This window comes from Oncorhynchus kisutch, linkage group LG26, assembly GCF_002021735.2.
Source record: "Oncorhynchus kisutch isolate 150728-3 linkage group LG26, Okis_V2, whole genome shotgun sequence".
Taxonomy (NCBI): Eukaryota; Metazoa; Chordata; class Actinopteri; order Salmoniformes; family Salmonidae; genus Oncorhynchus; species Oncorhynchus kisutch.
In genome coordinates this window covers 33,191,510-33,206,677 of record NC_034199.2, presented here as the reverse complement: position 1 = coordinate 33,206,677, position 15,168 = coordinate 33,191,510, and the positions used below count along the sequence as shown (strand labels likewise).

The 15,168-nt window shown below is 43.9% G+C and overlaps 1 protein-coding gene across 1 annotated transcript in view; it reads left to right on the top strand.

Moving 5' to 3' along the window:
* Positions 1–15,168, top strand: part of LOC109870730 (receptor tyrosine-protein kinase erbB-4) — a 532,057-nt gene that overhangs the window by 402,894 nt on the left and 113,995 nt on the right. The window contains 2 exon segments of the mRNA XM_031805951.1: positions 5,004–5,136; positions 14,616–14,709. Coding sequence (XP_031661811.1) covers positions 5,004–5,136; positions 14,616–14,709 — 227 coding nt within the window.

Genomic DNA, 15,168 nt, shown 5'->3' with positions numbered 1-15,168 from the left:
ACTCTTCTCCTCACTCCTCTTCTACTCTTCTCCTCACTCCTCTTCTACTCTTCTCCTCTTCTACTCACTCCTCTTCTACTCTTCTCCTCACTCCTCTTCTACTCTTCTCCTCACTCCTCTTCTACTCTTCTCCTCACTCTCCTTCTACTCACTCCTCTTCTCCTCTTCTCCTCACTCCTCTTCTACTCTTCTCCTCACTCTCTTTCTACTCTTCTCCTCACACTCCCTTCTACTCACTCCTCTTCTACTCTTCTCCTCATCTCTTCTACTCTTCTCCTCACTCCCCTATCCTCTCTTCTACTCTTCTCCTCACTCCTCTTCTACTATTCTCCTCCTCCTCTTCTGACTCTTCTACCTCACTCCCCTTCTACTCACTCCCCTTTACTTCTTCTCCTCACTCCTCTACTCTTCTCCCCACTCCTCTTCTACTCTTCTCCTCACTCCCCTTCTACTCACTCCCCTTCTACTCACTCCTCTTCTACTCACTCCTCTTCTACTCTTCTCCTCACTCCTCTTCTACTCTCCCTCACGTCCTCTTCTACTCTTCTCCTCACTCCCCTTCTACTCACTCCTCTTCTACTCTTCTCCGCACTCCTCTTCTTCTCTTCTACTCACTCCTCTTCTACCCTTCTACTCACTCCTCTTCTACTCTTCTACTCACTTCTCTTATACTCTTCTCTCCCTCTTCTCTCTTTCTCTCTTCTACTCTTCTCCTCACTCCCCTTCTACTCACTCCTCTTCTACTCTTCTACTCACTCCTCTTCTTCTCTTCTACTCACGTCCTCTATCTACCCTTCTACTCACTCCTCTTCTCCTCTTCTCCTCACTCCTCTTCTACTCTTCTCCTCTTCTACTCACTCCTCTTCTACTCTTCTCCTCACTCCTCTTCTACTCTTCTCCTCTTCTACTCACTCCTCTTCTACTCTTCTCCTCACTCCTCTTCTACTCTTCTCCTCACTCCTCTTCTACTCTTCTCCTCACTCCTCTTCTACTCTTCTCCTCACTCCTCTTCTACTCTTCTCCTCACTCCCCTTCTACTCACTCCTCTTCTACTCTTCTCCTCACTCCTCTTCTACTCTTCTCCTCACTCCCCTTCTACTCCTCTCCTCACTCCTCTTCTACTCTTCTCCTCAATCCTCTTCTACTCTTCTCCTCACTTCCTCTTCTTCTACTCACTCCTCTTCTACTCACTCCTCTTCTACTCACTCCTCACTCCCATTCTACTCACTCCTCTTCTACTCTTCTCCCCACTCCTCTTCTACTCTTCTCCTCACTCCCCTTTCTACTCACTCTCTTCTACTCTTCTCCTCACTCCTCTTCTTACTCTTCTCCTCACTCCTCTTCTACTCTTCTCCTCACTCCCCTTCTACTCACTCCTCTTTCTACTCTTCTCCTCACTCCTCTTCTACTCTTCTCCTCTTCTACTCACTCCTCTTCTACTCTTCTCCTCACTCCCCTTCTACTCACTCCTCTTCTACTCTTCTCCTCACTCCTCTTCTACTCTTCTCCTCACTCCTCTTCTACTCTTCTCCTCACTCCCCTTCTACTCACTCCTCTTCTACTCTTCTCCTCACTCCTCTTCCCCTCCTCTACACTTCTACTCTTCTACTCACTCCTCTTCCCCGCTTTCTTCCCCTTATCTCCTCTTCCCCTCTTCTCCTCACTCCTCTTCTCCTCTTCTACTCACTCCTCTTCCCCTCTTCTCCTCTTCTCCTTACTCGTCTTCTCCTCTTCCCCTCTTCTCCTCACTCCTCACTCCTCTTCTCCTCTTCCCCTCTTCTCTTCCTCACTTCTCCTATTTTCCTCTTCCCCTCTTCTCCTCTTCCTCACTTCTCCTCTTTTCCTCTTACCCTCTTCTCCTCTTCCTATCTTCTTCTCTTCCCCTCTCCCTCACTTCTCCTCTTCCTCTCTTCTCCTCTTCCTCTCTTCTCCTCTTCCCCTCTTCTCATTTTCTTCTCTTCTCTCCTCAACAGTCTTCTGGTGTCACACACTATTAGCTGGCTGACTTTGAGAAGTTGGACTGTGTTTATGAGTCAGACAGTTCTCCTTCACTGTGTGTTTGTGTTTGTGTGTGTGTGCGCATGCAGGCGTGTTCCTGTGTGTTTGTGCGTGCTTGTGTGTGTGTGTGTTACCCTAGCCATAGCACAAGGTGGAAAGACAGGCTCTACCCCCCAGCTGCTACCTCCCTACTCATGAGGGTTTCTATGCAGGTTGTGTAGTCAACCTTTGATAAGGAGAAGAAAATAGAGACGGTAGCCTCGTGAAATGTTCACCAAGCACACACACTTTAATTACTACTTAGCTTATGGCCTTAATCCATACATAATGCACTACTTTAAGATGTACTCTATAGTAATACAGTACACTATTTTAAGTAGTGCATTTTCTATGTACGGAATAGAGCGCCATTTGGGATGCAGCTTTACATCCACATGTTTAGGCCTCGTCTTCTCTTTATCCCTGAAAAACGGGTATGAAATCAAATGGACCTGTGGTTCTTTCTTCTTCCTTTTCTCCTTATTTTTCATTCAGAAGTAGGATGTTTTGATGCATGATTGGTATTGTCTTCCGTTGACGTCGGCCCATTGTTGGAAGCCCTCTCTCGGCTCTGGTTACTTGGCTCGTTTGACAATCCCCTCCGGCGTCTCCGCGTTTCCCTGAAGATGGACCTGGCTCAGCGTTTGACGTCAATAGAGTAAAACTGTGTGTTTTCAATGGGAGTCAGAAACTTTGATGTCGGCATCTTTTTGATCCCATTGTGTACTGTATCGTTACAACTCTCTCTCTCTCTCTGCTCCTCTCTCTCTCTCTCTCTCTCTCTCTCTGCCTCTCTCTCTCTCTGCCTCTCTCTCTCTCTCTCTCTCTCTCTCTCTCTCTGCCTCTCTCTCTCTCTCTCTCTCTCTCTCTGCCTCTCTTTTTCTCTCTGCCTCTCTCTCTCTCTCTCTGCCTGGTTGCCTACGTCTTTGATGCACACAGTGAAGCACTGGAACTGGAACAGAAATGCTTTTGTTTCACACGAATAGCAATGCTTTCATGCCCTCTATTTTCTCTCTCTCTCTCTCTCTCTCTCTCTCTCTCTCTCTCTGTCCGTCCCTCCCTCCCTCCCTCACTCATTCTCCCCCTCCTCTGTCGTGCGCATGCGCTTTTCATTTTCACATTTCTTAAGCATTCTGGACATGACACCAAAACACAGAATGCCCCCTGACTAACATTTGGCCTGAACCTCAAAGTCAGGGTGGAATGATTGTGACTGTAGCTCTGCGGACTCTGTCTCTGGTGCCCAACAAACACATGCAGTCTCTTTATGCTTCTCCGGTGGGAGGGGAAGCCAGTACAGAGCCAGTGGCAGGGCAGAACAGAGGGGTGCAATGCTGAACTAGGCCAGGCCAGACAGCCTGTTGCTCTCTGTTGCTGTAGACCTGCCAGACAGCACATTCGGCCGCAAGGGGAATGGAAATCACTTCTGATATTTTGGCTACATCCCAAATGGTAGCATATTCGCTATGTAGTGCACTACTTTTGACCATTGTGCATAGGTCCCTGGTCAAAAGTAGCACACTGTATTGGGAATAGGATGCCATCTGAGAAACAACCGTTGTATGTGATAGTAGCCCCTCAGACCCTCAATGTTCTCACAATGTTCCCACAATGTTCTCACAATGTTGGGTAACAATCTTAGAAACTAATCTGGAGTGTGGGCTGGCCAGCTCCTCCATTTGAACAGTCTGTGACGATAGTACCAACCATATATAAACAGAGCTGCAGAGGGAGAGCCCCTCTCTCTCTCTCTCTCTTGTTTCCTTCATCATTGTATTTGCCAGTGTTTACTGATGCTGAAAATAGATGATGGAGTTAAGGGTACATTTTCCACTTTCTGTCTTTGTTTTCCCCCCTTTTGTTTCCCCTTGTCTTATCGTTCGTCATCAGTGTTAGCTTGTACCAGGTGTTATTCAAGCTACTTTAGTACCCCGTCACTGTTTGGTCAGCACTATCATAATGGAAGAACACAGCTACAGCTGGGTCACATTCAGTCTCCTCTCACAGACGTGTGTTGTGCATGTTTCTCCCTCTGTGCTGTAGATACGTCCTCTAAATTCACTATGCACTTCTAACAAAGGGCTTTGATATATATCTCCATGGTGGGTCTGGCTGCCATTACCTGTTCCAGATCACAGACAGAGAGACAATTAGCATTTGACCATGGATCCACCCTCCCTCAGATGGACAGAGAGGAGGACAGAGAGTTGAAACCTCTGTTTTACTGACTGGCCTTATATGAACACACTCTATTGTTTGGTTCAGCCAACTGCTGGGTTACAAGCTTTAAAGCAGGGTTGGGTTATTGGTGCTGGGTTATTAGTGCTGGGTTATTGGTGCTGGGTTATTGGTGCTGGGTTATTGGGGCTGGGTTATTGGGGCTGGGTTATTGGGGCTGGGTTATTGGGGCTGGGTTATTGGTGCTGGGTTATTGGTGCTGGGTTATTGGTTCTGAGTTATTGGTTCTGAGCTATTGAGATATGAGGGTGGCAGGTAGCCTAGCAAATAACAGTGTTGGGCCAGTAATGTAAAGGTCACTGGTTTGAATGCACAAGCCAACTAAGTGAAAAGTCTGTAAATGTGCCCTTGAGCAAGGCACTTAACCCTATTTGCTCTGAATAAGAGCGTCTGGGAAATTACTAACATGTAAGAATAAAAAAAGGCCTTCTAGCCTTCTTTAGAGCTAAAGTAATTTCATCACTTCTGGGTTAGGGTTAGGGTTAGGGTTAGGGTTAGGGTTAGTCAATGGTATTAGTCAACAATATTTTTCAGATAAAGTCAAACCTTTATAAATACTGTCAGTGTCCAGTACCTAACCCTGTCATGCTACTGTGGATGGTGTTTGACCTTCTGTCTGACCCCTAACCCTAACCTGTATTCTTGTGTTTCTCAGCTACTGTGGATGGTGTTTGACCTTCTGTCTAACCCCTAAACCTAACCATAACCTGTATTCTTGTGTTTCTCAGCTACTGAGCAGATGGTGTGTGACCCTCTGTGTTCGGACGCTGGCTGCTGGGGGCCGGGACCAGACCAGTGCCTATCCTGTCGCTACTTTATTAGGGGACGCATCTGTGTGGACACCTGCAATCTCTATGAAGGGTGAGTTACAGGTGACAGTTTCAAACAATGAGAGATACTGTAGACTCTTGACAGTATAACACAATGACATTATGACAGTATCACTCTCAATATGCATGAAGATAAAGGCAAATACAGCCGTCAAACTAACAAATCTTTAACTTTTACCTCATTGTAAGTTCCGACTTATTTTGATGTCTTCTAGGTCTGAATTGTTTTGATATAGTGATTATTTTCAGTACACTCTCAGAAATAAAGGTTTATATTTGTTCCTAAAGGGTTACAGCCGCTTGTCACTGGGGTGGGACCCTGTAAGGTCCTCTTTCATAGTTTTAGTTATAGGTCCAGTTATATTGTACCCCAAGTTCACACCTCAGATAGTACCATTCTCCACAGGTACAAAACGAGGCGTTTTCCTTTATATATATACAGTACGTACCACCACAGTAACAAAGCCATTAATTCCATGTACTGAATATAGCACAAATGAACAGTTAAACTGGAACAACACTTCCATTCACGGATGGGCAAAAATAAAACTGAAAACCACGCCCACTAAACCACTAAGCCACACCTCCAATATCATTTTCTGGTGTTCCTTGCCTTTTTGAGTGAATTGTGCTAGTGTGTTAGTGACAGAGACATGGTTGTAGAATTCATTCATTTTCAGTTATTTGGCCTTCACCAAGTGAGATACTAAACGTATATTATCATTAAAATTAAACTCTTTATGACCACACATATATTGTAAGGCCTTATTTTTAGGCCTAGCTTTACCCTAATACAGTTAAATGTATGTTATCATTGTGTCGCATATTATTAATCAATCAACCAATGTACATGCAAAAACACAGATATTCCCAAAAAATCACACAAAAAATCGACCCGTGGTAGAGCATGCTGGACAATATGATAATAATAATAATGATGGTACAAATATTGTCTTTTTAAGGAACCACACCAGTGACAAAGCCAATAGTTCCTTTTAGGTGGCATCATTGTACCTTTTGGTGGGTATTGAGGGTACACAAAATATGTACCCCTATTTTTGAGAATGAGAGTGTGATGATTGTACCTTAATATTAATATATACCATTATACTCTTTATCTACACATGTACCCTAAAAGGTAGCGAACAGTACCATGTGAGATCATTATGTGTACATCTGATCTTTCGTACCCTAGGGAATAATACCATACCCTTATTTCTAAGAGTAGTACTATGCCATTTCTAAGAGTAGTACTATGTATCTCAGCATGTATTACCTGCTCCACAGACTACTCAGTGTAAAATATAACTACTGTCTGTGCAGACGCAAGTCTCTTCCCTTTTTCATTCTGATAACGGGAGAAAACATGGTGTAAACACAATCTAAACGCTCAGGAGAATGACAGAAAAATACTGCAAGAATGGACTTAAATGTCAGAGAAAAATAGATGAGACTACGTCCCAAATGGCATCCTATTCCCATATAGTGCACTCATTTTGACCTGAGCGCTATGGGCCCTGGTCAAAAGTAGTGCACTTTATAGGGGATTAGGATGCCATTTGGGACGCAAACAGAGACAAGGACAGGTCAAACACAGCACAGAGAACTTCATACAAAAAGGATAAACCACCGCAACAATACACTCCAGTGAGTGAATAACAGGGGAAATAAGATGATAGTTCTGATCTGTTGCAGTGTGGATTACAGAGTACGGATGTTACAATATGTGAGACAGAAACACACACACACACACGCACGCACGCACGCACGCACACGCACACGCACACACACACACACACACGCACGCACAGGAGTGTACTTACTGTGAGTAGGAGCATAGGTGACAACATGGAGCGGTCTGAAGGAGTGTACTTGATCGGGTGGGATCGGTTATGGGTTCGTAGGAGAATTTCCTGCATTATTTTTAAATCTCTACATTTTGTTATGTGTTGTGTTTGTTGTTTACCTGTATAATCCTCTCTAATACATTGTTTAAAAGGCTGTGAGACAACAGGTGAGACGTTCAAAGTTAAACGTCACCATCTGAACCGTAAACCAGACTGTGGTGTCTGGGTAATGTATAAATAGAAATAGAATAACTAGATAGTTACTGTATGTCTAGAAATAGACTATATGTCTATGGCTGGTGTACACTACAGTAGACACAGAAATGGATGCCTGTTTCTCCTTCCAGACTGACAGGCTCTAGGTCCAGGCAGCCGTCGGGACCCTTCGTGGTCGAGAAGCGTGAGGCCAGTTTGGAGAGGTATGCCAAACGAGGGCAGGGGGGTTAGGCGTGTCACTGCGTGTCACAGTCACTGCTTGCGCACGGGGCCACGCTCTGCCTACCTGTCTGCCTGTCTGCACTCCACCTCTCACAGCTCGGCCAATCAAAGAGTCGCAAGAGACGCTACTAACCAATCCCAGAGCCACGAGACGCTACTGATTGAAGTCTACTGAGATTTACATTCTGTATAACATTTAGGGGCGGTTTCCCAAACGCAGATTAAGCCTAGTCTGGGACTAAAAAGATCAATGGAGAACCTGTCTGGGAAACTACTCAATAGTATGTATTTATGTTTGAGAAAATGTCTTGTTCACTATGGGGCACTCTTACATTAGGAGGAAAAATATCTACTGTAATGCATGAATTGTTTATTTCCAGTGCACAAATGCTGTTAAGCATTTCCTAATGTCTCTGACTGAGTCAACACAAACGGTTCGACACAGACACAGAGTGCAACTGTTATCATTCATTTAGGGCCTCCTGGCCATGCTGCTGCTCCAGTTTCAACTTCCACCTGACTGTGCTGCTGCTCTAGTTTAAACTGTTCTGCCTTATTATTATTCGACCATGCTGGTCATTTATGAACATTGAACATCTTGACCATGTTCTGTTATAATCTCCACCCGGCACAGCCAGAAGAGGACTGGCCACCCCACATAGCCTGGTTCCTCTCTAGGTTTCTTCCTAGGTATTGGCCTTTCTAGGGAGTTTTTCCTAGCCACCGTGCTTCTACACCTGCATTGCTTGCTGTTTGGGGTTTTAGGCTCGGTTTCTGTACAGCACTTTGAGATATCAGCTGATGTACGAAGGGCTATATAAATACATTTGATTTGATTTGTAAAGAAGTGAAGTCCGTGCGTAAAAGCTTCTGTCGTCTGGGTTCTGCTAGAACAGAGGTGTTAAATGCTCAGTGTAGCAGACAGACAGACAGGCCGTGCCTCTGTCCTACAACAAGAATAGCACCCACAGTCACTGACTGCAGAGCGAGAGACAGAGAGAGACCGTAAGAAGCAGAAACAGAGACCATTCCGGAAGCCAGAGAGAGAGACCCGACATATATGAGAGAGAGAGAGAGAGAGAGAGAGAGAGAGAGAGAGAGAGAGCGAGAGGAGAGAGAGAGAGAGAGAGAGAGAGAGAGAGAGAGAGAGAGAGAGAGAGAGAGAGAGAGAGAGAGAGAGAGAGAGAGAGAGAGAGAGAGAGAGAGAGAGAGAGAGAGAGAGAGAGAGAGAGAGAGAGAGAGAGAGAGAGAGAGAGAGAGAGAGAGAGAGAGAGAGAGAGAGAGCTTAAAGGAGATGTTAAACCATAACCCATTTAAACCATAGCTGTACAAGACAAAGACCTACCTCCCGTGCCACCCTGCATGGCATTGTGTCGTCTGGATAAAGCATAATTAATCCTAATTTGGTTTTAGGTCCCACAGAGGAGTCCCACTTGGTATTAGACAGAGGGAAGAAGTACCACATGAACTGGCAGACACACACTCACACATGCACACATAGCATCTCTCCTTGTATGTCTAAATCAGGTTGCCAAGGCAACTCTGTCTTACTTTGTCTCTGTTATTTACTGACTTTCCAAGTCCCGCCAGTGACTTCTTATTTGACTGTTGATTTCTCAATGTATAGAACACCCGTTGACTTTAGCTAGAAAGCCATGCTATACCCCAAAGTGATGCGATCAATATAGCCAACATAATTAGCTGTGACGCTGTAGGGTGTAATAGTGTAACAAGGAGAAATGCATCAGATTGTAGATTCTCTACGTGTGCATGCTCAACAGTTAATGTATGTGTCCCAAATGGCACTCTAGTCCCTACATAGTGCGCTACTTCTGACTTGCGCCCTATGGTTTTCCTTATGGGCCCTGGTCAAAAGTAGTGCACTGTATATGGACGCAGCCCATGACATCATCCAGTGACCTTCAGTGCCAAATTAAACTGGAGAACACACACACACACACTCTCTCTCTCTCTTTATCTCTCTAGTACAATCCTGCCTTCATTGAGCAGCATTTTTCTTTTTAGGTCTATCTGCTGCAGAATCTCTCCCTGATACTGAAGGTTCACAGAGATCTATATTTTATTGATAGTTTTCTCTGTCTCTCTCTCAAACAAATTTTGACATTGATTCTGGCAATTAATTGAGGTTTAAGAAATGTATTAGAACTGGGAACAAATTCTTGCACAGTTTTAAAAACTTGCCAGCACATTATGTGGCAACCAGTAAAAGTAAAGGGATATTGATTTTGGATCGGCTTGAATATAATGCTAAATGAAAAATGAATGTACAATGTTATTTTGATTTGTTTTGACTAAAATCTCTAGGGGAGACTGGGGTAAGTTGAGCCATTTTTTACATTCAGGATCACTCTGTCCAGGGAAATATACAGTGCCTTGCGAAAGTATTCGGCCCCCTTGAACTTTGCGACCTTTTGCCACATTTCAGGCTTCAAACATAAGATATAAAACTGTATTTTTTTGTGAAGAATCAACAACAAGTGGGACACAATCATGAAGTGGAACGACATTTATTGGATATTTCAAACTTTTTTAACATACAAAAACTGAAAAATTGGGCGTGCAAAATTATTCAGCCCCTTTACTTTCAGTGCAGCAAACTCTCTCCAGAAGTTCAGTGAGGATCTCTGAATGATCCAATGTTGACCTAAATGACTAATGATGAGAAATACAATCCACCTGTGTGTAATCAAGTCTCCGTATAAATGCACCTGCACTGTGATAGTCTCAGAGGTCCATTAAAAGCGCATAGAGCATCATGAAGAACAAGGAACACACCAGGCAGGTCCGAGATACTGTTGTGAAGAAGTTTAAAGCCGGATTTGGATACAAAAAGATTTCCCAAGCTTTAAACATCCCAAGGAGCACTGTGCAAGCGATAATATTGAAATGGAAGGAGTATCAGACCACTGCAAATCTACCAAGACCTGGCCGTCCCTCTAAACGTTCAGCTCATACAAGGAGAAGACTGATCAGAGATGCAGCCAAGAGGCCCATGATCACTCTGGATGAACTGCAGAGATCTACAGCTGAGGTGGGAGACTCTGTCCATAGGACAACAATCAGTCGTATATTGCACAAATCTGGCCTTTTTGGAAGAGTGGCAAGAAGAAAGCCATTTCTTAAAGATATCCATAAAAAGTGTTGTTTAAAGTTTGCCACAAGCCACCTGGGAGACACACCAAACATGTGGAAGAAGGTGCTCTGGTCAGATGAAACCAAAATTGAACTTTTTGGCAACAATGCAAAACGTTATGTTTGGCGTAAAACAACACAGCTCATCACCCTGAACACACCATCCCCACTGTCAAACATGATGGTGGCAGCATCATGGCATCAAATGTCAGTCTCTCGATGTGCAAAACTGATAGAGACATACCCCAAGCGACTTACAGCTGTAATCGCAGCAAAAGGTGGCGCTACAAAGTATTAACTTAAGGGGGCTGAATAATTTTGCAAGCCCAATTTTTCAGTTTTATATGTATATCTTAAAAAAGTTTGAAATATCCCAAAAATGTTGTTCCACTTCATGATTGTGACTTACTTGTTGTTGATTCTTCACAAAAAAATATATTTTTATATCTTTATGTTTGAAGCCTGAAATGTGGCAAAAGGTCGCAAAGTTCAAGGGGGGCGAATACTTTCGTAAGACACTGTAATATTCTTCAGAACAAAGATCTCTACATACACTGAGTATACCAAACATTAAGAACATCTTCATAATATCGAGTTACACCCTCCCCTTTTGCCCTCAGAACAGCCTCATTTCGTCGGATGCTGGCCCATGTTGACTCCAATGCTTCCCATAGTTGTGTCAAGTTGGCTGGATGTCCTTTGGGTGGTGGACCATTCTTGATACACACGGGCAACGGTTCAGCGTGAAAAGCCCATCAGCGTTGCAGTTCTTGACACAAACCGGTGCTCCTGGCACCTACTACCATACCCCTTTCAAAGGCACTTAAATGTCCATTCACCCTCTGAATTACACACATTCAACAATCCATGTCTCAGTTCTCAAGGCTTAAAACTCCTTCTTTAACCTTTCTCCTCCCCTTCATCTACACTGATATAACAAGTGACATCAATAAGGGATCATAGCTTTCACCTGGATTCACTTGGTAAGTCTATGTCATGGAAAGAACAGGTGTTCCTAATGTTTTGTATACTCAGTGTATAATTCAGGATATTGTGTATCCCTGTAAGTAATCAGAATAGTTTTGATCCGAAGGGCATGGTAGGTTATGCCGCCTAAACATTTCTGTACTGAATGAAATATTACCACTACCTTTTTAAACTAAACTCAGCAAAAAAAGAAACGTCCTCTCACTTTCAACTGCGTTTATTTTCAGAAAACTTAACATGTGTAAATAATTGTATGAACATAACACGATTCAACAACTGAGACATAAACTGAACAAGTTCCACAGACATGTGACTAACAGAAATTGAATAATGTGTCCCTGAACAAAGGGGGGGGGGATTCAAAATCAAAAGTAACAGTCAGTATCTGGCTGCCAGCTGTATTAAGTACTGCAGTGCATCTCCTCCTCATGGACTGCACCAGATTTGCCAGTTATTACTGTGAGATGTTGCCCCACTCTTACACCAAGGCACATGCAAGTTCCCAGACATTTCTGTGGGCAATGGCCCTAGCCCTCACTCTCCGATCCAACAGGTCCTAGACGTGCTCAATGGGATTGAGATCCGGGCTCTTCGCTGGCCATGGCAGAACACTGACATTCCTGTCTTGCAGGAAATCACACACAGAACAAGCAGTATGGCTGGTGGCATTGTCATGCTGTAGGGTCATGTCAGGATGAGCCTGCAGGAAGGGTACCACATGAGGGAGGAGTATGTCTTCCCTGTAACGCACAGCGTTGAGATTACCTGCAATGACAACAAGCTCAGTCCGATGATGCTGTGACACACCGCCCCAGACCATGATGGACCCTCCACCTCCAAATCGATCCCTCTCCAGAGTACAGGCCTCGGCGTAACGCTCATTCCATTCAACGATAAACGTGAATCCGACCATCACCCCTGGTGAGACAAAACCGCGACTCATCAGTGAAGATGTGGCAGGTAGCCTAGTTGTTAGAGCGTTGGACAAGTAACCGAAAGGTTGCAAGATCAAATCCCTGAGCTGACAAGGTAAAAATCTGTCGTTCTGCCCCTGAACAAGGCTCTTCCTACACCGTCAATGAAAATAAGAATTTGTTCTTAACTGACTTGCCTAGTTAAATAAAGGTAAAAAAGAGCCCTTTTGCCATGCCTGTCTGGTCCAGCGACGGTGGGTTTGTGCCCATAGATGACATTGTTGCCGGTGATGTCTGGTGAGGACCTGCCTTACAACAGGCCTACAAGTCCTCAGTCCAGCCTCTCTCAGCCTATTGTGGAATAGTCTGAGCACTGATGGAGGGATTCAGCGTTCCTGGTGTAACTCGGGCAGTTGTTGTTGCCATCCTGTATCTGTCCCACAGATGTGATGTTCGGATGTACCGATCCTGTGCAGGTGTTGTTACACGTGCTCTGCCACTACGAGGATGATCAGCTGTCCGTCCTGTCTTCCTGTAGCGCTGTCTTAGGCGTCTCACAGTACGAACATTGCAATTTATTGCCCTGGCCACATCTGCAGCCCTCATGCCTCCTTGCAGCATGCCTAAGGCACATTCACGCAGATGAACAGGGACCCTGGACCCTTTTGTTATTTTTCAGCGTCAGTAGAAAGGCCTCTTTAGTGTCCTAAGTTTTCATAACTCTGACCGTTCCACAGGTGCATGTTCATTAACTTCTTGCGTCGAGCAATCCCGTATCCGGGAGCGTAATCATAGCCTCAAGCTCATTACCATAACGCAACGTTAACTATTCATGAAAATTGCAAATGAAATTAAATAAATATATTGGCTCACAAGCTTAGCAACACTCTCATCTCAGATTTTCAAAATATGCTTTTCAACCATAGCTACACAAGCATTTGTGTAAGAGTATTGATAGCTAGCATAGCATTAAACCTAGCATTCAGCAGGCAACATTTTCACAAAAACAAGAAAAGCATTCAAATAAAATCATTTACCTTTGAAGAACTTCGGATGTTTTCAATGAGGAGACTCTCAGTTAGATAGCAAATGTTCAGTTTTTCCAAAAAGATTAATTGTGTAGGAGAAATCGCTCCGTTTTGTTCATCACGTTTGGCTAAGAAAAACCCCCGAAAATTCAGTCATTACAACGCCGAACTTTTGGGAAAGTGTTTACAATGCAGATTTTTACGAATTATCTTTGAAAGACAGGTAATGAAAAACGGATGTTTCTTTCTTTTGCTGAGTTTATGTCTATCTTTATTTCCTAAAGACAATTAATCACAATCACTTTTTTGTCTTTTAATATTTTTAAGCATATTTTTAGATAGGCTTAACACCTAACAAACATTTTGTACCTTTTTTTCCACTTTTAACATAGGCCAGTCTCTGTTGTTACCTCATATCCCAGCGATAACGCCTTGCATTACACCTGGGAAGGAAACACTTGGCTCAACTTACCCCATGACCATTGGCTCACCTTACCTTACTATATTAGCCCACACAGCTACAATGATGCACTTTCATGCTAGATTTAGGACCTCCTATTGAAACTTATAGAGACCCCAACTGATGTATTTGTATAAAACAATCTTAAAATGATCTCTTTTGGTTTAGATGCAAGCGTTTTGTGTATGTTTTGGCAGAAACATACCCCACTATGAGTAATGCATTTGTTTTCAAATTGTGATTTAAGCAAATAACAGCAGTATGTTAGTAGTCAGTTCTCCTTTAGTTTTCATCTGCAGTCGTCCAGTCTCATGTCAGCCATCTTAGCATGCTGTTGCTACTGGTGTACAGTATGCACAGTGGAAAAGTGTGTATATACCACTGTACCCCATTGACTGCAAGCCTGAGGCCATAAAACCCTTCCAGCTATTCCTCTAGACAGAGTCAGAGGAGCACAGCCTGCCTCCCTTCCTCTAGAGCCTGGATCTGACACACTTTGTTCTTTCTCACTGTCTACATCTTCCCCGACTCTCCCTTATCCCTGCCTTCCTCTGTCACTCTCTGTCCCTCTCCCTCCCTACCTCCCTCTTTCTCTCCTTTCCCCTCTCTTTCCTCCCTTCCTGTCTCCATCTGTCTCCCTCCCTCTCTCCTTCCCTCCATCTCTCTCTCTCTCTCTCTCCCAGGGAGGTGCGTGAGTATGACAACGGCTCGGTGTGTGTGGAGTGTGATGCCCAGTGTGAGAGAGCAGATGGTGAATCCCTGACCTGTCATGGCCCGGTAAGATCCTCCAGAGACACAGGTTATCTCAATATGCATACTACCGTGGTCCACATGCTTATGCTCCAAATTCTGTGGACATTCTCTTGAGTTCACTCTTGTGAGGACAAGAGTGTGGAGAATGCATAAAAAATGACCTAAAACTAAAGTTATGCAAGGTAGATTGTTCGTAGGTAGCTAGCTAATAATAATTTGTTGCCATTTGGCGTGCTAATAGTAGTAGCTATCCAGTTAGCCTTATTGACTTACCATGGGCTTGCAATCTACATACAGCGTCTTCGGGAAAGAATTCAGGCCCCTTGACTTTTTTCACATTTTGTTACGTTACAGCCTTATTCTTAAAGGGATAAATAAAGGCCTCATCATTGCAAAGACAATACCACATAATGACAAAGTGAAAACAGGTTTTTAGAAATTTGAGAAAATCAAAAACAGAAATACCTTCTTTACCTAAGTATT